Consider the following 22,135-nt stretch of genomic DNA (forward strand, 5'->3'; position numbering starts at 1 on the left):
TCCCATGGTGGTCACTAAACCATACAGCCATGAAAAGAAAAGCCGCTGGCCAGATTGCTATATAAAGCATCATTTGGAAACGTCGGTTCTTCCTTAGAGCTCCGCGTTGATGTGCATTCGCTCCGATACCTCAAACTGTCCCACGCTTTCCACTGCTTTAAGCATCTCATCTGCATATTCACGACGGCCCGAGCCCTCCCGCTTCGACCCACGTCAGGTCTGCTGCACCAGTTTGCGGTAGTGGGGCATGACTTTGCTCTCCGGTAGGTAAAGCGCCATTTCCAGAGCCACCAAGATGGTGAACTCAAAAGCGATCAGCTCTCGGACGGCTAATCCGGAACCTCTCCTCCAGTTTCTTTGGGCAGAAAAAACCAGATACAGATTAGCGATAGATACAACATAGGGCTGCCACTAATGGCTGTTTTCATTTCGATTAATCAATAAATTAGTTAACAGATTAATCGATTCATCTAAGAGATTAATTTCCCAACCAAAAAAACCCCCCAGCAATCAAGAACATTTTCATTGAACTTGCAATTATTATAATTTTTTTAATAAATGGTACTGTACTGAATGGCAATGTATTATAAACAATATAAAGGTTAATGTATACATTACAACAAAGGCCTAGAGGGGGCGCCGGCAGCCTGACGATTGTTTTACAGTTTACCGTTTAATGAATATGTGATGGTTCAAACTTTTATTTTGAAATAGTGATGAACAGATGCGTAGATTTAAGTGATTTGGGAAAATTGTCTGATAATGCTTTTCATGGATTCTATTTTGTGAAAAGCGCTACTTCTGGTATTTTAGCGGTTACCCGACATGGACAAAACAAAAATAAATAAAATCGAATAGTCGATAGAATCGATGAATCGTGACAGCCGAGTCAGAATATTTGAATGATGATAAGTGATGTTGAAAAATTCTGCTTTGTATCTAGAGAATAAATTTCATTTTAAAATACAATAATATATCACAATATTACTGTTTACGATGTATTTTTCATTCAATAAATGCAGCCTTGTTACTCATAAGGGACTAAGCTTTCACCATCTCCAAACTTTTGAACTGTAGTGTATGCGTGTTTCAGAGCATCACTCACGTCAATCAGTTGCTTGACCTCTTGTTTCTTCAGGTCGCTGCTGATCTTGGCAGCGGCGAGCAGTAGGCACGCGGCTGCCACCAGCTTCCTGTTCTGCTTGTTGAGACGCCCCTGCAGGACCAGCTTCTCAAAGTACACAAAAGCCATGGCTATGGTAACCGGCTGCAAGGAAGACTCCTCTCCTACTGAACGAATTTCTCTCTTCAAACTGATGAAGAGAGGGAATGACAAAGACGGCAAAACAACAACGTCTTTATCCACAAATGTCATTTCAAGCACTTTTGAACTTTAAAAGGATCGTTCACTCAAAAATGAAAAATCTGTCGTTCCAAACTCATAAGACTTTGCATATTTGGAACACAAATTAGGAAATCACTGAATAAAATCATTATTTTTGTACAAATGGCATTCTCGTAGCTTCATAAAATTACAGTTGAACCACTGATGTCAGATGGACTATAATGATGTCCTTACTACCTTTCAGGACCTGAGCATGCACACTTGCTCACTATAGAGGGTCAGAGAGGTCTCGGATTTCATCAAAAATATCTTCATTTGTATCCTGAAGAAGAACTAAGGACTTACAGCTTTGGAACAACATGAAGGGAGTAATTCATGACAGAATTCTTTTTTGGTGAACTATCCCTTTAAAATTTAACTGTTAAATGTAAAAAAAAAAGGTTTAATCTGGTAACTGCACACATACAAAGAATACCATTTTCTGATTAACCTACCTGTGTATTTAAGCATTTGAGGCTAAACGTTTAAAAACATTTGTGTGTACCTTCTGATTTTGCTCAGTGTGAGTTTGATGTGGGGGAACTTTTCCTTAAAGGTCTCATTCATGTCCTTTTTCAGATCTGACGGTTTGGCGTACTCTATTACTGTTGTCTGTAGAGAGAAAGCGAGTCACCGTTAACAGAAAATTTACATCGGTAAACTTTTTCCAGGGTACACGGGTATAAGCAGTATTATCCAGCGGTCAGTATGACGTCTGTAGGTCAGACCACCCTGCTTTCAGCCCAGAGGTTTAATAACACAGATAGCCATTCATCCCTACAGATGTGTATGATGGGTAAATTAATGTCTAAAAACAAGAAACAAGACCTAACTGGGCTGCATTAAACCTTCCAAAACACAAAAACATATCTGTGAATAGGTAAATGGCTGAGCAGCTGTGCTGCGTGGTATGATTTAAAAGTAACAACAAGATAATAACCAATATATGATAAATAATCAATAATAATCTCTCTCACCATGTATGAGGCAAAGATGAGCACTCTTTTATGTTTTCCACATGGCCACCGTGGGTCACTGAGCACATTAGGGTCATAGTCAATGTCTTCAAGGCCTGAAAAAACACCACCCCACACACACACACACACGGCTGTCAATTGAGCCAATCAAACTACAGGAAACACAACTTAATATGGCTAATTTAAGCATGTTTTGAGATGGTGCCAGCATCTTCCTGCACTGACTAGGCTTAGTTATATTAAAGGGTAGTTCAACCAAAAACCAGACGTCGGTTACATTTCACGGTGAATAAATGACAGTGTTTTTTTATTTTTGGCTGAACATTTACTTTAAGACGACACATATAAAAACAGCTATTAGCGCTCAGCACGTACAATCAGTGACACACTTGGTTGACACAAGTGTTGCAAATGCAGGCTTGCTAAATAAGGCACAAGAATACACAGAGCTGTGTTGATGACTCACACACTCACTAAGCATTAGAATACAGGAATAGCAGCATTAGTAATTATATGACACACACACACACACACACACATTTGTGCCTGAAATACTGTGATAATAACCATGTCTACCAAGTTGATTGAAATGTCCCTACCCACTCTGTGAATTATACAGCATTAGAACCTTTATTAAGCTCCCAGTTACTGCACACTTTTTGAATGAGTGTGTGTGTTTAGTTTCTGAGTGAATGTGTGTATGCTTTGCATGCTTGTGTGATTTAATTTCACCATTTAGAAGGGAATGAAACAACTTTTGCGTGTCCACAGTCCAGAATTAGCATTAAAATGCTTTTAAGCATTACAACACGCACTTACAAAGCCTTACAAAGTCGAAAAAAGGTCAGAAGCAAAGGAATCTGTCATAGAAAAGAGTTACAGGTGTTCAGTAAAAACAAACAAAAAAGATACTGTATCTTCACTAATTATCCAAGTTGGCCAAGTAATACCAAATAAGACCAAGAAAGTTTATGTATAGAGTAGGTCTAGGGTTATTCTTCAGATATTTAGCTTATTTGAGGACAATATATGCCTATATATGGTCCTCACAAGAGTGTGTGTATATGTGGGAGACATACCCAGGTCCAGGCCGACGGTGCTGTTAAGGCGAGAGGGAGGATAACTGCAAGGGATGCTGTTTCTGGAATAGGGCACGGGTAGAGCGAGATCCACTGCGGGCTTGTGGCGGTCCAGAGCGTTAGTTGGGTACAGGAACTGAGCGTACGACACCGTCTGCACAACAAATAATATCATAACAAGCCGTCTGTCAGCCTGAGACGTCCTGGACGGGCCTTTAGCCCTCTGGATGCATCAAATGATATAAAGCTGTCATTCCTGAGCAGGTCCAGCGGTACACGGAGCACAACGCCCTGTGACATTTCCTGACTGACTGATTGACAGGTGCAGTGAAAGAATGACACGCTCTTACCCTGCCGTACATGCCCAGTTCCACCCCTTCTAGCCCGGGAAGCATCTCTAGGGTGGTGGATATTCCTCCAGATGAGTGCCTCCGCCGCTGGGCATCCAGACGAGGGTCACTGACACAAAGACAGATTGACAGATGCTTGTTTTCAATGATTAAATCTAAAATTAAGAACAGGGATGGCCAGACGTATTTGTCAGCTGATCCCTTTGACCTGACATTTTATTTGAAGTACACTGAAATATTAATATTTTAAGAATTTAAAGGGATAGTGCACTCAAAAAATTTTGATAATCACAACTTAGAATAGCCAAAAATATTCATTTGTGTTTCAAAGTAATTTTGGGGTTAATCATTCCTTTAACAACACATTTGCACATTCATTGCTGTCTGATGTCAGATAATGGTCACATGACATGCATAAAAAAAAAAAAAAAAAAAAAAAAAAAAAAAAAAAAGTGTTTTAGTTAACTGTTTTAATTTTCATTTAATTGAAAAGTGTTATAATGCATTTACTGTTGACAATTATTTAATTAAAGTGCATTACAAGGCATATTTAATGCATTAAAACTACTTGCATTAAAATCCTTTATTTTAGTTGATATGTAAATTACATTTTCTTTTGAGAAAACAGTCCAAACATATTAATGACTCACATTAACGACCCGCAACACTGTCCAATCAAATGCTCTGTAAGACTGTGAATCCTCTTAAGGCTACCTACTTCTAAAAAAACTGTGACATACACTAAAATCTGTTGGCTATTTAAAAATAAAAGCCCTTGAGATGGGCCTTGCAATATTTCCCACAACGAAACAAGACAAAGACATGCTAGCTCATTAAAATTACTGTTGTTTGGTTGAAAGCGCAGCACACAGAGCTTTACAGAAAACAAGTTCAAACACAGAGCTAATTCAACACTCAATTAACAACACACACAAGTCTAACTCACCCAATACAGACAGCTTTAAATTCAACCTGATGTCCCAATCTATTGCTTTTCCTTTCAGAAGTAGCTGAGTGTTGTGTACAGAGCTGCTCTTTAAGCACTGACTGAACACACACGCACACACAAACATATATATATATAGTTTTCACTACGTCTAGCATCCCTTATCTACGGTCTTAGACTTCTTGCATAACATGGCTGTTTAATTTCTTCTCTTTTTCAAAAAAAGTGACCTAAAAGACAAAGTTTCCCATGGTTCGATTCCTTTTTTCAGCATTTCATGAAACCATAATGAAAGAGGGTGGGAAAGGAGAGGAGGTTTTTGGCCGTGTCATGCCAGGAAGCATTTCATGGATGTGGGAAAAATTCCTTCCTGTCCCATTTGCCCTGAATCTCACCCTAGATATGAATCCCCTGAGAAAAGCCAAGGAAACCAAACAGACCTTATATTCAGATCAACATAACTCCGTAACTGTGCATCTGACTATTTGAGATTTAGGAAATGTAAAAACATGTAATGCAACTGACAGCTAGGAATACAAATTTCAATTCTAATTTTGAATTCTCCAACCTTAATGATCCATCAATTCTTCTACTATGTTAGTATGGTTTTGTATGGGATTATTCAAACCCAGTCTCTTGCTAACAATATAAATGTACAAATATACCAAGGAAAAACTTAAAGGGCAACTTCATTCAAAAATAAATACAAATCTGTCAATAATTACTTCGTTCCAAACCCATAAGACATTTGCTCATCTTCGGAATAATAATTATGATATTTTGCAAGAGCTGAATTGCAAGCGCTTTCTGACCCTCCATAGTTATATAACTGAAACAATTTCTTTACCCAGAAAAGTAGTAAGAACATCATTAAAATAGTCCATGTGACATCAATGGTTCAACTGAAATGTTATGAAGCCTCAAGAATATTTTTTTTTGCAAGAAAACAAAACCAACTTTTTAAAAAAAAAATGCATTCTCTTCCGTGTGAGTCTTCAACATGCATTTTAGAGACGAATAAAGGCATATTTATAAAAAAAAAAAAAAAAAAAAAAAAAAAAAAGAATATTACATTACAGTATATTCCTGGTTCATTTTGAGTTGTTGAAAGTAATACTGAATGATTCAGTGAGTCAATAACTGTTACAAAGCGATTCAGTAAGAGAGTGAATAATTGGTCTGAATAGACAGATTTAACACTTATTACTTGAGTCTTTTTGCCTGATTAATGTATGAAAATCTGAATCAAACAGACTGGCTAAAGTGCAAACCAAAATCCTACCTGATAACAAGACTTGAGAAACATAGCTTCATTAAGCTTGACTGAGTGAATGTACCCCTATTACACTATACTGTACAGGCAAACCGGACCTTTGATTTAAATAGGCAGATTTTCATGTCTGTTTCATGCATACCTGATGTGGAAGCTCTCTCCATAAGGCAGCACAGAGAAGGCGGCACACAAAGACCTTTTGGCGCAGATAAGCACGATCCTGTAGTGGTGAACACAAACTAGTTAACATTACACCCACAGGCCGGCTCATAAAGGACACGCTAATCTCTACATTCAGATCAAGACCAAACAATACCTGTGACACCAGAGTGGTCAAATAAGGCAGTTTTCAAAATACACTCCTGCCTCAACACACACACACACACACACACACACACACACACACACACACACACACACACACCCAGTTAAAACACACTATCAGTCCCTCATTTCTCCACACAAAAACACAGGAAGTGGGGGGTGTGAGTCAGCTATTGGTGTGTGACTGCCTCTTAACCATAGAAATGTCAAAGTGTGGTAAGATGGCAGTTAACACGAAACTGAGGGTCTACCGCAGCAGTCACATGTCAGTGGGGACATTTCTCCAGAAATAACAGTGTGCATGAGTCAGTGCAATTAATCCAATCATTTTCTACAGATTTCTGGGATGGATTTCCATTTCTATCTCAGGTATCAATATTGGGTTTAATAGATTGTTAACAACCATCATGTGTCTCCATTAAGAAAACCATCCATTTTTATACTGAACTCGCATTTATTTGTATAACTACAAACTAGCTTCACAGAAAATGTAAGTTTCTACATTATAGTTAAGGGTATTTTATCGGTGGTTACCTTGTCAAGGTGATTTTCAGATTGTTTATTAAATATTAAAATTGAAAAATGCTATATAAAAGCAGGACCCCAACAGTCTTACAGGATATTAATGTGAATTCTGCAACTGTGCTCCATTGTTTTCTATAGAGAAGAGTTTTAGCCTACTTTTTGTTCGCTTTTTTTATATTGAGCCTCTGCATTTATTCCATAGATGAGGCCACTGAACACCAGGCTTATCTGGACCTGTGATCATCCAGTGGAAAATATCTTGGTCATTAAGCAATCCTGTCTGTGACCCTGAGAATGCGAGTAGGTACGTGCGTATTTGTGTGTGAAAACCCAAGGCCTGGGAACACAAGCAGAAAATATGGGCCGCTGTCTATTTGGGGCAGTTTATAATGGGATTTTTGTAAACATAGCCAACGTTCAACAGATGGAATGAGGCCAGATCTCACGGAGAACAGCCACTTCCTGAAGAGAACAACCAAATTCCAAATTCGGTGTCAAAACTATGACATAATATCCAATCATAGATGTTATGCAAATTTAGATAACTGAAATACAAATTTTGTAACTTTGGGGTTCAATGCAGTTGGCATTCTTCAGTAAGACATGAACAAAGCTAATAAAACAATTTGCATCAAAATTAGGCGAAAAACCCAAAAAACATTGATATTGTGAAATATTATTACAGTTTAAAATATTATTTTTTTTCAATTTGAATATAAAAGTAAGGTCTAAAACACACACACACTTATTTATTTATTTAGACACGACATTTCCATAACTGTTTAACTGTGGCTCTATATGCCACCAGACTAGAATTAAAATGAAACAATCAAGACTTTAAGCTTTAATTAAATGGGTTGAACAAAAATATAACAAAATCCTTATTAATTACAACCATTTTTATACACAGCTCCCCATTTTTAGGCGCTCTAATTGGACAGCACAATAAATAATGTTCATTTTGTAATAATTTGTTAAATCCATTGTGAGCAATGACTGCCTCATGGTCATCACCAGAGGCTGGGTTTCCTGCTTTCTGATACCTTGTCAGGCCTTTACTGCAGTGGTATGTTTTCGCTTTTGATCAGTTTAATGCATCCTTAATGACCCCAAACTTAATATAAACTGATAATAACCTACTTTTGCCGTTCTTCAGAATATCAAACTTGCTGATTGCCCAAAATAAAAGAAATGTACCGTTTTAATACGGCCTTCATTAAAAAGTGACTTATGATAATAGGAAATGTGTAATTGCTATTTGTGTATAAACCGTTAGAGATATGATGTTGTTATCACATGAATCGTACAAGAGCACTGCATAAAGTAATTGTAAACAGATCATTGCCAAACTGAGAAGAGAATGATGACGAGAGCCAGATTGTTTGTTTTGAAGCACAGAGAGAGGAAAACATGACTAGCATGGGAAAAGACAGACTGACACACACACACACACACACACACACACACACACACACACACACAGCCAGACAGAGGGCTGTTATCACTGGTATTACCAACCCAAACCCACACACACACACATATGGAGGAATGAATAAACACACCTGCTGCCCCTGGTATCATACTGCCTCATGTTCTTAATAAAGTGGACTTTCTTCACGGAGCGTGGACGAGGAGAGCCAGATGCGTTCCGACTCCTGAGGACAAATACAGATGGACAGAACATGGGTAAAACATGAAATGAAAATCCTTTAGTCTTTCATATTTGGTTTCACCTCACCACTGTCTGAAAATTAGACGCGAGCTTTATAATGCATGCAGCTGTGACTCAGAGCAGCTACATCAGAACTATTCAAAACAGCCCAAATGCCCACAAGTACTTCATCCAAACTCAACTTCGACGGAAAGAATCAAAACAAAACACAAAATTCAGCACACACACAGGATTTATGCTGCTTGAAACCGCTTTAAACCAAATGCGATTCCTTTCATTTGTTCTATATAAAGTCATGTATTATTATACACCCGTTTGTTCCCGTTCAGCCAAGCGCTGCTGCAGTGTTTAAATGCTGTTTAAATGTGACTGAAGTGTGTGAGCCAACCAACTGGCTGTTTCCCCTCCTCAAGAGAATGTGCCATTATGGCTAATGAAACTGACCATGACCTGCTCCACTTGGCACCACCATTATGTCTCTTTGCTCGTTGACATGAAACTACCCTCACATTTTACTAAGATGTGATGAGAGCAGGGCTAGTTATTACATTTTGATAAAAGACAGACAGTTTCCTTTTAAATAATGATGAATCTCTTGCAATAAAACATTGTTAAATCATTCCGTGTGTAAAAAGAAGAAGCAGGAGACCAGAAAGTACTGTACAAGGCAATCACCACTGACAATATGGTGTCTGTACAAAATTATAGAAAAGTTAATATACAGGCATACATATATGCATACACACACACACACACACACACACAAATATATAAAAAAATCTTTTACAACTTTGATTTTTATTTATTTAGCATTCATTAAAGCATATAAATAGTGCAAACTGTTAGGTTGCAACAGTTTTTTTTTTTTTTTTCTATAAAATTCTATATTGTATTTTTTAAGCAACTCAAATGTATCATGCATAGGAATGCACAAGAGTGCCAAGAGCTCTGCAATTCTTTGGAAAATATGGATTATGGCGCATTAAACTAGGAGATCAGGTTTTAAATGCCAAATACCAAGTGCCTGAGCAGACAGCCGGTCAAATCTCACAAGATTTCTGCTACATTTCGTCTTACGTCCTGGTTAAATAATAATGTGCACTGCAAACCAACAGTTTCATAACTGAGCAGTTGTTAGGGCTTTAGAATGACACCAGATCAACAGCTAGTCAGTCTTAAAGGGACAGCAACACAACTGATGCATTTAAGGCCTAGAGAGGTAGTTAGGGCACCATTAAAATAGTGGTTCAAACAGCTACGATATTTTAATGAGAATACTCATTGAATAAAGTCATTTGCTTTGCAGACAAAATTATTCTCAGAGATTCATAAAATTAAGGTTATGAACCACTGATGTCACATGGAGTATTTTAATTATGTCCTTACTACCTTTCTGGGTCTTGAAGCGTAGTTACATAGTTGTATATGCAGGGTCAGCAAGCTCTCGGCAGCAATATCAATGATATCTTCCAGGTCTGGAACGACACGAGTGAGTAATGCCAGAATTTTCACTTTTGGAAGCTTAAATATGATGTGGTTCAGACATGTAATTAACGTCTATCAAAAAACCCATAGAAAGTCAGTTACATAACTTTTGATCTACGTCTCATCTGTGTGTATTCAAAGCTTGTACCCTCTATCCCTACACGAGCATCACAGATTTCTGTTTTGGCCACCAAACCAGGCCACATCTACCTTCTGTTTGGTTTGATGTAAAAACTATTACACAACCCTAGCGTGCCGAACAAACACAAACAGCTCCCCCTATTCGCACCCTCCATCTGCTCCGCCATTTGTGTAGCGATACACCCTCCCTCCGAATCTGAATTACTGTTATCATAACCCAGGGCGAGGAACCGCACCTGCGTGCAGGCGAGCGAGAAGAAGAGAGCAAAGAAAAACTGAAGACTGTGACCGAAAACAAATGACTTGAAACCCCTTTTATTATCTCCAGAATGAAAAACGTGATGAACTCTGAAGCAGCTGCCAGCTTTGGGTAAACCTCATTCTCCCTCGGCCCATCTGTCACTCACTTGATCCTGACATTTCATTTATTCTGTCTTTTCTCTCTGTTTTCTAGTAAATCTCCAATCCATTTGCATCCGTCTCAAATGCAGAAAATGGGATGGAGAGGGGACTAAGACACGAGTTTGGTGAGGCGGGACGCCGGGGGTCAAATCAAATCACAGACACAATCAGAGTGGGCAGATTGCCCAGAGAAAGATGGATGTGTTTGTCTGAATCATCCATTAAGAGCGTTCATGGAAACAACAAATTTCTTTATTGATTAGACTCGTCTCTGTGTATCAATGACGACATTATTAAAAACAACATTGCTTCTAAACGAATACATTTACATTACTTATTTAGTGATGCACTGGCATAAAAATCTAGATGATACAAGATATATCATGGAAAATCTACTAAACCGTTAAGTATGTAAAAATACAACTGTAAAAACTTAAGTCAACAGTAATTTAATTCACATCAGATTAAAATGTACAGACTTTGCTCAGACAGGGTACTGTATAACAATTTGTTTCATACTTTACTTTTGGTGGTTCTGGTCAACAAAATAGTTAAGGCATTAATATGTTCTAATAAGCTACTAATAAACAGCCTATATGTAAAATCATGCTAATAAGCAACCAGTGAGAACTGGTCCCTAAACTAATGTCTCGGTTGGTACTAACTGATCACCGGTCTCATTCATCTGACCTTATGAATATATGACCATTGCCAAAATTAACTTTAATTTTAATAAGATTTTATAAAACTTAATAAATAAAATTGATGAGGAACAACCCATCAGTTTCAAAAAGAAATACAAAGCCTGTGCTGACAAAGAAAACTAATTGATGAAATACGGAATCTAATATAACAATTTTTACAAACATTTCACAAGCATTTAAGGGATATTTTATGCAAGTATAAGAGAACCTTAAGGGCAGCCTTAAGGGAAGAAGAAGAAGAAGAAAAAAAAATTTAATAAAAATCACACTTTGTGCTTTATGCAGTCGGGCACATGTAATTTTACATTTTTTTGATTTCCTTGCATTAAAATAGTAAAACAACTGTAAGACAACAGAAAATCCACATGAGAGGATGACTCATCAGCCCATGGAATCTCATGCAGCAGGCTGGCAAGGATAAACAAACAGTTAAGAAAGAATGTACTATCCTACAGGAATAACTCAAGTTAAGAGGCAGAGGGAATGTTAAAATGTTCTCCTCCATATACTGTACCGCTGCTCTTCTATCTTCATAACCCATGTCTATTATATATCTCATATTTTTATGTCCAGCAGATCCCTGCCCCTCATTCCAGGGGATCAATAGCTGTTCCTGGCTGACTGGATGCAGTCTGGCCACAATCACGTCACAAAGCTTTGAATAAATACCCTGGCGTAATCCTGCCTGGACTGGACATGCACAGAATTAAAGTGCTGAGAGAACATATGGCCTGATTCCATGCTTCCAATGTTCCAATAGCACACGGGGATAAAAGACAAGGCTAGAGAAGCAGCGCCGGGGCAAAAAGTGCCGAAGCACAGGCTCAAGAGGAAGAGAGTGGGTGAAATGTCAGGCTTCAATCCGTGGGCTGGTGTGTTGGAGGTGAGACATGGGCTACTACATAATTTAAGAGCCAGATCTTTGCCTCGGAGTTTAGTAGTTCAAGACAGCTGCTGTTTTGGATTGTACATAAACATATGATTGAAGTATATATACTTCAATAAGGTCTGCAGGCAGTACATAAAGTATCCGGAAAATATTAATAAATCACAACTGTTTCCAAATGTTGTAAAAGTCCCCCTATTATGGATTTTTTAAAAAGTGTGCAACAAGTGAATGAAACGTTTTAAAAGTGCACAGCGTATAAAGTTATTGTCTCAAAAGAAAGTCGAGTCTGAATCATTTAAAAAAAGTTTAAAAAAAACAAAACAAAAACAAAAAACAACATCCCAAGCTGTTTCATACAGACATCAACGTAAAAACATTAGTATATTACCCGCTAATGTCTTGGAAAACTTGATTTTCATGTTGGTCTGAATGAAAATGCCAATTCATTCTTTGCCACTAGGTGCCGCTTTTGGAGTGGTAAAAGCAACCTGGCCTCATTGGAAATACGTGCCTCTTCATACATTTCTGCAAAACTGTAGATTTACTCTGTGACTCATGTGATACCGTGTTGCACTGAATCTCAGATTCGAATCCTGTGAAACTTCGGATGAACAAAACAGCTCAAATCCAAATAGGGAAGTTAAAATAGTCTGCTTCAGAAAATGAACTACTTTTGCATTTGTTAACACTATAGCGTAAGTTTGGGCTTGGGCTTTGGTGTAGGGGATATTTCCAACATCACTGGAAATTTAGCAACACTCACTGGATACTTGAATTCTGAACGGCTGCAAAACGTACCCCAAGCAGCAAAATAAAAAAGCCCCAATAGGTACATGTAAATAAAAAACGCGCCACGGTCGTGTATTAAATGTGTGTTTTAGCGCCACTCTTTGGGCATTTCACTTTGAAAGTGCAGAGAAACGTGCAGTGTAGTAAGGTGTACAGAAATGCAGCCATTTAGAGGCACATATTTCCATCGAGCCTGGGTTGGTTAAAGCTCAAAAACACTGCTTTAAATCAAATCGACCAATCACGGGAGGGGACAAATCGATTGGTAGTCTTAGAACAAATTAGGTAAAGAATAAATGCATATTATATGAAAATGAAAGTGGTATTTGACCTTACATGCATGTCGACCCGTTGCTTAGGACAAAACCAAAATATGAACCTTTAATAACCCATAATAAGGGCATTTTAAATGTTTCTTGTTGTTGGTCTATGTTGTCCTCTCACATACATTTGCTGTTGGTTAATTCTCCTCATGCCTTTTTACATGGGTAATAACGTAAATAATGTTCTGTTTCTTGCACAAACTGATCTTTTCATATTACGAGACCTCAATATATTGTCAGGAGGCACGGATATTCATTTTGTGTTCTTTGATATGGTTTTGCTCACTTTCATTTCGTGAATCACCAAGACCCACAGTTCAGCTAAAATTCTCCTTTACTGTTGTACTAAAGAAAAGTCTCCTGTATATTGGCTGGCCAAGAGTAAATTAACAGCACATTTTCATTTTTTGGGTGAACACGCGTTTAAATTCTCCATGAGATCGGTCATATCCCAGCTAAAAACATTTTTCAAACATTAAACCTAGGAACAGTAGTGTTAATAATGTGTTATTTGTCTTTGTTAATATATGATATTTTTTAAAAAACCTACGCACACTCAAGTGTACACAAAGGCATACCATTTAGGCTCACTCCCATAACACTTGTTTTCAACAGCAAGGAGAGTGTGAGGAGAGCCTTTCTGTTGACATGAAAAATTCATTATACATAATGTCTCACGCTGTCATCAGATCTAATGATAAAACAGCACATCTAAAACGGCAAAGGTGGAGGACAGCCAAATGACACTAATAGCATCCTTCACGCTGAACATTGTTTTCCTGGAGAACCTCAGCTTCAAATTCGGATTATGCCACGGGTGCTATTGACAAGCGCATGAGCCAAACCCAAGGTCAATCTGCAAACAACACCACTTCCCTGTACACGGATACGCCGGTTCAGTTATTAACTCGCACGTAACGACTTCCCCCAAACAAGAAGAATCAACAGTTTTCTCTGTCGTGTCTAGACTACCCATTACTAGACATAACTAATGAGATTACAGAGATGTTTTCCACTTAGCACGCTCAGAACAAGAGTGACAGAAGTCAAGAGATACAGAGTGAATTGTCACGGACTCGATTCCTCAACTGGCAGAAGTACCTTAATAGTCCTTGCCGCCTTTGCGTGAAGCGGTCGCGCACAAAAATGCAATATACAAACTAAGCAGCAACAGAAAAATACAAAATTTGGTGAAATGTAAATGTTCTATTTGCAAAATAAAGATTCTCCATTGTTCTAGCTTGATGCATTTGTGATTTTTTTGTGAGCTTAACATTTTTTCAATGAAATGAAGGACAGAAATGTCTCGCGTTTCGAACAGGCTAAGAAAATGACGATAGAATTTAGGATATTTAAGGTTGGAAAATGTCTTCATAAGACTTGACTTCTCCATCAGAAAAAGAGGCATGTGTAATAGAGCTCAATGTGAGAACATTTAAATGAAGAGACGGTAAGATTCACCCTTTAAAAAGTTACCACAGGGATTCATGTTCAAACAGCAAAAATGAATATAACCCAAAGGCAAAAGCAAAAAAAAAACACCTCACGCAAAAGTCTTTCCACTATTGATTGCAAAACAGCTCTCTTTTGAGCAACTACATAAACAGTTCAAAGCCTCAGAAGCATTTTGACAATGCACGAAGCTGAGAATTTGACAAGTGCGTAAACAAGCTCCTACTTGTTGTACTATTCAAACGTCTTTATTTTGAATGTCACGTCTCTCAGTGACCATGCTAAGAACGGTTACTAAAAAAACTGACTCTGAGAGGTTGCTTTCAAGCAATGAAAGGTCAATTTAAATGCATGTTGGATGCATTTACTGGAACTATTTTAGGAAGCCGCAACATTTGAATCAAGTTCACGTAGCCTGATTTATTCTCCAGTGCAGAGACGGTTCAATCCCCCCAGGCCTGCGGAGACCCTTTGAAGGGTTGAGAATATGACAGAATGTCTTAAGCTTTAATCTCTGCAGGTACTGTGTGCACAAGGCAGCATGAAGCGCTGGAAGAGCACCACCACCCCTAAACGCAGCACAGACTGACCTCAAAGCTCCAGCTGATAAAGCAAAGCAAATGTCTGCCGCGACTGTCAGTCTGGTTTGAATCTACATGTCACAACCGCACCCCTGTTAAAAGTGAAGTTGGGAAGAGGGTTTGGGGGGAGGTATAGTCAAAAGAATAAAGACCTCCTATTGCTCAATGGACTGGTGAGATTAAGAGCTAAACATAAACGTCATTCTCTCACAATGTGTACGCCAAGCTTTTTCACTTCCTCATGTGACGAGATAGACCAACCAAAGCTGAAAACTTCACACACAAATGGCCATTTTTAGGCAAGGTTCATTTGGCTGTGAAGTCATCTGGATTCCAGAAAGGGGTTTGTTCAGTCTGTGGTCAATCAGATTATAGCGAGAACGGAAACTTTTTTTAAAAAAAGTTGCGTCCCTGGAACAACATTTAAAAGTCAAGCAGATAAAATCTATGGCGGTGACTTGTCATTTCACCCTAGTTTTCTATCTGCAGATCAGCGCAACCTGAAAGCTTGTATATTTAAAGAACAACAACAAAAGACGCTTCTAATATAATTCCCAAAGTGATATTTGGAAAGGATTTTGGAAACGGACCGGAAAAATGCGCGTTTCGAAAACTACAGATCACATAACCCCAGATGATTCATTCGCTGTAAATAGGGGGGTGTATATTTAAAGCACAAGCAAATTGGACTCTGACTGGACGGATATGTTAAATGACTAAAAATCATGAAGAAATCGTGCATACGCTTTGTGTTACTATACATGGTCCTCTGTAATCAGATCTTTGAAATCTCTAGTAAATAATAAAAGAATAGAGTGAACATTGACGTTGGTGACATTTTATATAAACCCTCGTATCATTAGTCTGGATGACTCTATGGTGCCTCTCCCTCTAAATATACAGGTTGGGTCAATCTGCTACAAAGCATGCCTATTTAGACTGCTCAGAGGAATGACTAACACCTTACGTTACGTGTCCTTGTTAATGCTGGAATATTAAAAAAAAAAAAAAAACAATAAACTGTGCAATTATATTAAACCTCAGAAAGAAATTACACATTAATTTTATATAGTTTATCAGAATTACTCTTTACTTACATAATAAGAACTCTAATATAAAGCATAAAAACCTAATATTTTAACATTTCTTTTCATCCCAAAAATGAGTGTGAAAAGGATGGCAATGGAAGAAATTTTAAAATACAGCCTTTTCTGGCATTAAAACAAATACAACATTAGAGGCACTAATTTTACTTTATAATATAAGACGCTTGCTATACTGATTATGAACAGTTTTTCTACATTTTGACATTATATTTACTTTTTCTACCACAAAACTAGCAAAACATTTATTTTAAGGGTTAATATATTAATATCAACTGTTAAACGTTTTAAGCATCAACAGCTTTAAGATCAAAATCAAATAAAATAAGACGCTAACTTATCACCTCGTCACAGATGACATGCATAAATATGCTGCCTAGGTAAACACGGCCAAGTCTTTTTGTTCCGAAGTTTACGTAAACTATCAGAATGCAGTGAACTGTCCTGTCTCGTCCTGCCCCTAAAGCGAAAGCCCTGTTCAGAAACCCGTGCAGAACCCACCGCGGACGAGACTCCAGCGAGGAGCCGCAGCTCTGCACCGACAGCAGCGTTGGAGACTTCCGCGCTCCGAGCGGAGTGGGCTGCAGACTGCAGGGGGACAGGAGGTTGCTCTGCGAGGAGAACGAGCCCCTCTCCCTCTCCAGGAACATCTCGGTGCTCCCGGGGTTGCTAAACCCAGAATCCGACGGCAGGACCAGGATGGGCGGTACGCCGAGCAGCCCGAGTCTGGGCACAGAGAGGCTGGAGAAGGTCCCATCGCTACTGGCCGCAGCGGACAGTTCGTTCACAGTCGCACCGATGTCAGAGCACTGAAACTCGGCATCACTCGGGCCCGCTGCGCTCACATTGTTCCGCACTGGCCGACCGTCCAGGATATATTAGTGAGAAACAAAAGCGCGGCTTGCCTCCTCCGCGAATCTTTACTTTTCCGCAGGTGCTCTCGGAGCAGCTTGCCAGCGCATGGGTTCAGAGTGCTCTGCGTACTGCACGCAGCAGCCGCCATTCTCGAGTAAACCGCGTCCGCCGCCGCTCGGTTCTGTTTCTACCCCGGCGCTACTCGCCGGGACACGCCCACCCTCAACCGATTGGCTTAGAGGCCAGGATTTTAGTAAATAGATAGAGCGTGCGCGGATTTGATTGGCTGATGAGTCATAAAGCGTTTAAAATAATTTCGCAGGCGCGCTCCGACAGGAGAGAGAGAAAATGAAGGACTTTAGATGCGACCTCAGCGGCTTTTTTGTGACGCTGGACCACAAAAAAAGTCAGTTTTTTTTTTTTTTAGATTTATACGTCATCTGAAAGCTAAATAAATAGGTTTTCCAGATATTGACAGGACGACAAGTCTTTGAGGGTGCAAAAAATCTATTGAGAAAATCGCCCAATCAATGCACATTACTAATCAAGTTTTGATATATTATAAATTTACAAAATATCTTCATGGAACACAACCTTTTCCTTATATCCCAATGATCTTTGGCTATTATGAATGGCTTTGTGGTCCAGGGTCTATATACCCATATGAAAAAAACTGTATAATTCATATACAGCAACCATATATCTTCCTTACTGAATTCAGCCAGATTTACCTTCTGTGTTTCATACAAGTCCAATATATGTCCTACACAAAATCAGACCAGTTATGGCCACTTTCATATTAAAAGCACACATAAAACATGTAGGGGATTTTAGGGTCATATATGAAAACTGCATAAATTCTTATATGAATTTTACATTAAAACAGTATGAAAAATATTAAAAATAATTAGGGAAATTACTAATACTCGTATACAAATCATTTAAAGTTCTTATATAAAATTATATGCTAGTGTAATTGAAGTCATATAGGATTTATTTACATTTTGTGTAGTTTCTTTATAGGTTTCTTTATATATTTCATACATATTTTATACTGTTTTAATAGGGAAACTGTGTGCCTGCTCTTGAAGTTTTATGTTTCCATCTAATTGCTTATATTGCATCAATAATATTGTTGTAACTCTACATATAATTATCATACATGATTTCAGTCAATATTAAAATATGTAGGCATATACTAATCATATAGGATTTCAGTCAATGACTTACACAAATTTGCATTGGAACGCTTATTTATTTAAACTCAATGAAGATGACAATTAAATTATACTACAAGTAATATAAAATTTCAAATAGCAAACAAAACATTGCTCTGGAAAAAAAACAACAAAAAGTTGATACAACAGTAAATACACACTGTCATAGCCATCAGTTATCAAAGAGCATCAAGGTTTCGAATGTTTTTGTGTTTTTTTCTTTCCTCTTATTTCTGTTAATTTGGCATTGATGGCTGCACCAATGCTGGGGGCATTCACGTGAGGCCACTTTTGCAATGTTGCTCTGTGAGACAAATGAAAAAAAGGTGGCCTACAGTTAATGACTACATAAGTCTAGTGTTTAGGGATCCCTAGAAGATCCCCAAATGGAACCCCAGAAAGTTGTGAGACAGTGAGGGCATTTACATGCACATTCTTAAGCTGATTATGCTTAATAAACCGAAACACACTTGGTCATGTAAATGCGGTAACAGGTTTTCTTTTATCGTAGTAATGTCATAAACGGCATAAGCATAAAGTGGTCAGAACAGGTAGTTTTTTTGCCTCTTACTCAGATTTCGTGTAGCATGTAAACGCAGTGGCCCACTTTCTGTCGGCTTATTAAAGTGTGCTATTCATGACAGGAGCGCACCGTTACTGCAGATTTAAGCACATCTAGACAGAGCAAACGTCTTGCAGAACAGAAAGAAGGACTTTTTCATGACGAATAACATTATAAAGGTGTGTTCTCATCTCGTGCAGCATAAGTAGAAGTGGTTCAGTCACAATGCTCCATCTATAACTGCATAAGAGGATCATATATAAGCTGCAAGTTCCTGCTGATATTTTGCAAGTTTTAATTAACATCACAACCGATGAATTTATGGAATACAAGGGAGTCAGATACGCAAATGATTATATTTTGATGTCACTACAGGAAAATAACTTGATTTATGAATGAAGTCATGTAAACACAGCTTACTTGTATTGTCAGGTTACTGATGAGCATATAAACAGGGAAAACTTATTATTTAAAAAAAAAAAAAAAGTGAGTTATCAGCTTACTGGTGTGCATGCTCTGTGCTGGGCAAGTTACTCTGAAAAAGTAATAAAATTACAGTTTTCTTCTTTTATGAGTAATCATATTACTGTTCTGATTGCTTTGTATAAACATTAATTAGTTAAATTACTAGTTGCATTACTTTTTTTTTTTTTTCAGTGGCAATATCCATGACATTTACATGAAATGCCAGCATAAACTCTCCTGTTATATATTTATTAAAACATTAACTAAAGCAAGCATAGGCTGCTGTGTACATGGCAGAATGTCAGCAAATAGCTCTGCTTTTATAATTTGTAGTTCATCGCAATCTCACAAATCTTTGTCATAACACAATTAATATACAGTACAGACCAAAAGTTTGGACACACCTTCTCATTCAAAGAGTTTTCTTTGTTTTCATGACTATGAAAATTGTAGATTCACACTGAAGGCATCAAAACTATGAATGAACACATGAAGCTGCTTTTTCTTGCCACAATACAGATTCTAACAGTCTGTTCAGTAGACTATCAGCTGTGTATCACCTTACTTCTGCACAACACAACTGATGCTCCCAACCACATTTATAAGACAAGAAATCCCACTTATTAAACCTGGCACCTGTGAAGGGACAACCATTTCAGGAGATACCTCTTGAAGCTCATCAAGAGAAAGCCAAGAGTGTGAAAGCAGTAATCAAAGCAAGGGGTGGCTACTTTGAAGAACCTAGAATATGACATATTTTATGTTATGTATATAATTCCACATGTGTTCATTCATAGTTTTGATGCCTTCAGTGTGAATCTACAATTTTCATAGTCATGAAAATAAAGAAAACTCTTTGAATGAGAAGGTGTGTCCAAACTTTTGGTCTGTACTGTATGTGTATTGAATCACTCATAATGGCTAAAGTGTACAATTAATTTGTGTGTTATATCGAGAGAATTTGTGAGCATGCACATTAATGTGTTACTGCCCAACACTGCATAGGGACTGTCACTATCATGGCCTGAAACAAGACAGTTTGCATAAACTTTACTCCCAGTGAATCACTTTGGATATAATGATAATAATATATAACTCATAGTGCAGCTATATAATATGGAGCTCAATCTACATAATTACAATTTTCTGAACTGATTTACAACTTACTGTAGATAGCATCCACTTTTATTTTGTCAAGAGCCTGACGTTGTGGTCCAGAATCCTTGGATGTTCCTCGAAGATTGCTCACGAGGAGCACATCAATTGGGAACACTGCTGTCAGGAGTGTTCTCACAAAACAGGAGGCAGAGTTCGCATTCTGTGCCACTGCCCAAGCCAGTCTGTCAATGAATACGTTAGATCCAGGAGAAATTTCCACCTGTTATAGAAAGAGTACGAAAAAAGCTTTTTATACAGTGTTTCCAAGGCCTGCAATACTGATTACCAAATCATCATTCAGTAATTAATGTAGTACATTACCTGTTCTGTGGATGCTGCTTTGGTGCGGGAGGGCTGTTGGATGGGGGTGTAATACGCTGTGGCAAACCCTGTCCAACTTCCAAGTCAGAGCTGACCGACGACGTTGACGAACACTGAGACTTTAGGGCCATTTTTACATCATTAACCAGATTTGGTAGCTCTACAAACAAAATAAGATATGATAAAGCAATCTTTAATACCAGTTTAGCTACTCAACTACCTCCTTTGTGTACATATGGTAAAGCAAGCCGATGAATGCAATGTCAATGGTGCATTTTACAAAGCCACATATACCAAATGTTGTAGCTTGATAAGTTTAGGATAGAGTATTACCTACTCTATCCTATACTAATACTATTATTAAAAAAAAAAAAAAAAATTATGCACTGAGCTATACTGAGACTTGCTACAGCACTTATATCCGAGTGTCTTCTTGTTGATTTGACTGCTTCTATTCTCAATTGTAAGTCGCTTTGGATAAAAGCGTCTGCTAAATGACTAAATGTAAATGTAATGTAAATGTTTCGGGTTTTTTGTCATATACTTTATAAAAATGTAGTTACCAATAATTATTTTGATTGCATGCCATTAGAGTGTTTGTCTCATCTTTACATACCAAATTAAACAATATTATTGGAACAAAACAACAGTTCAATAAAAATCTAAAAGTCTGAAATGCTGACTGCATGTTTTAGCACAATAGGACAATAACACCAATACATGCCTTTAATAAGCATTGTTCTTAATTTTTCATTGTCATTTCTCAATTTTTCATTTTCCTCCTCCAAGTCGTTCAGCTTCTTCTGAGTGTCTGTCAAGGTTGTGGCTTGATACTGATCAACAATCATTTGGGCAACATTTCTCTGTGGTTTGTGAACCACTGTCCTTTTCTTTTTGGCTCTGTCAAGGAACAAGAAACAAGTGTAGAATTTTTTTTTTTTTTTTTATCTAAAATGAATTCAGTGCAAGTGGACAAAATCTTTTCCATGAGGGTCTGGTGTTCTCTTTCAATATACTTGTAAAGTATAAAGAGGTCTTTACTAAGTCTAGATCAAATATCAATGGAAAAATCCTTTAATTTGTCAAAACATTAATTTAAGCTAGAGTGAGGTATCTAGCTACCAGCTATGAAAAGGCTATACAATGGAACTGTGGCAA

At 37.9% G+C, this 22,135-nt stretch overlaps 1 protein-coding gene across 1 annotated transcript; it reads right to left on the reverse strand.

The window, feature by feature from the left end:
- Positions 1 to 212: 212 nt before the first annotated feature.
- Positions 213 to 17,432, reverse strand: LOC122328436 (CDK5 and ABL1 enzyme substrate 2-like). Its single transcript, XM_043224124.1, is given in 11 exon segments — positions 213 to 324; positions 326 to 355; positions 1,106 to 1,313; positions 1,890 to 1,996; positions 2,362 to 2,456; positions 3,441 to 3,594; positions 3,791 to 3,899; positions 6,152 to 6,229; positions 8,421 to 8,513; positions 16,901 to 17,273; positions 17,276 to 17,432. Coding segments are annotated over 11 exon segments (1,485 nt in total). The 5' UTR covers positions 17,403 to 17,432; the 3' UTR covers position 213.
- Positions 17,433 to 22,135: the final 4,703 nt, after the last annotated feature.

The sequence above is a fragment of the Puntigrus tetrazona genome, chromosome 23 (assembly GCF_018831695.1).
Source record: "Puntigrus tetrazona isolate hp1 chromosome 23, ASM1883169v1, whole genome shotgun sequence".
Classification (NCBI taxonomy): Eukaryota; Metazoa; Chordata; class Actinopteri; order Cypriniformes; family Cyprinidae; genus Puntigrus; species Puntigrus tetrazona.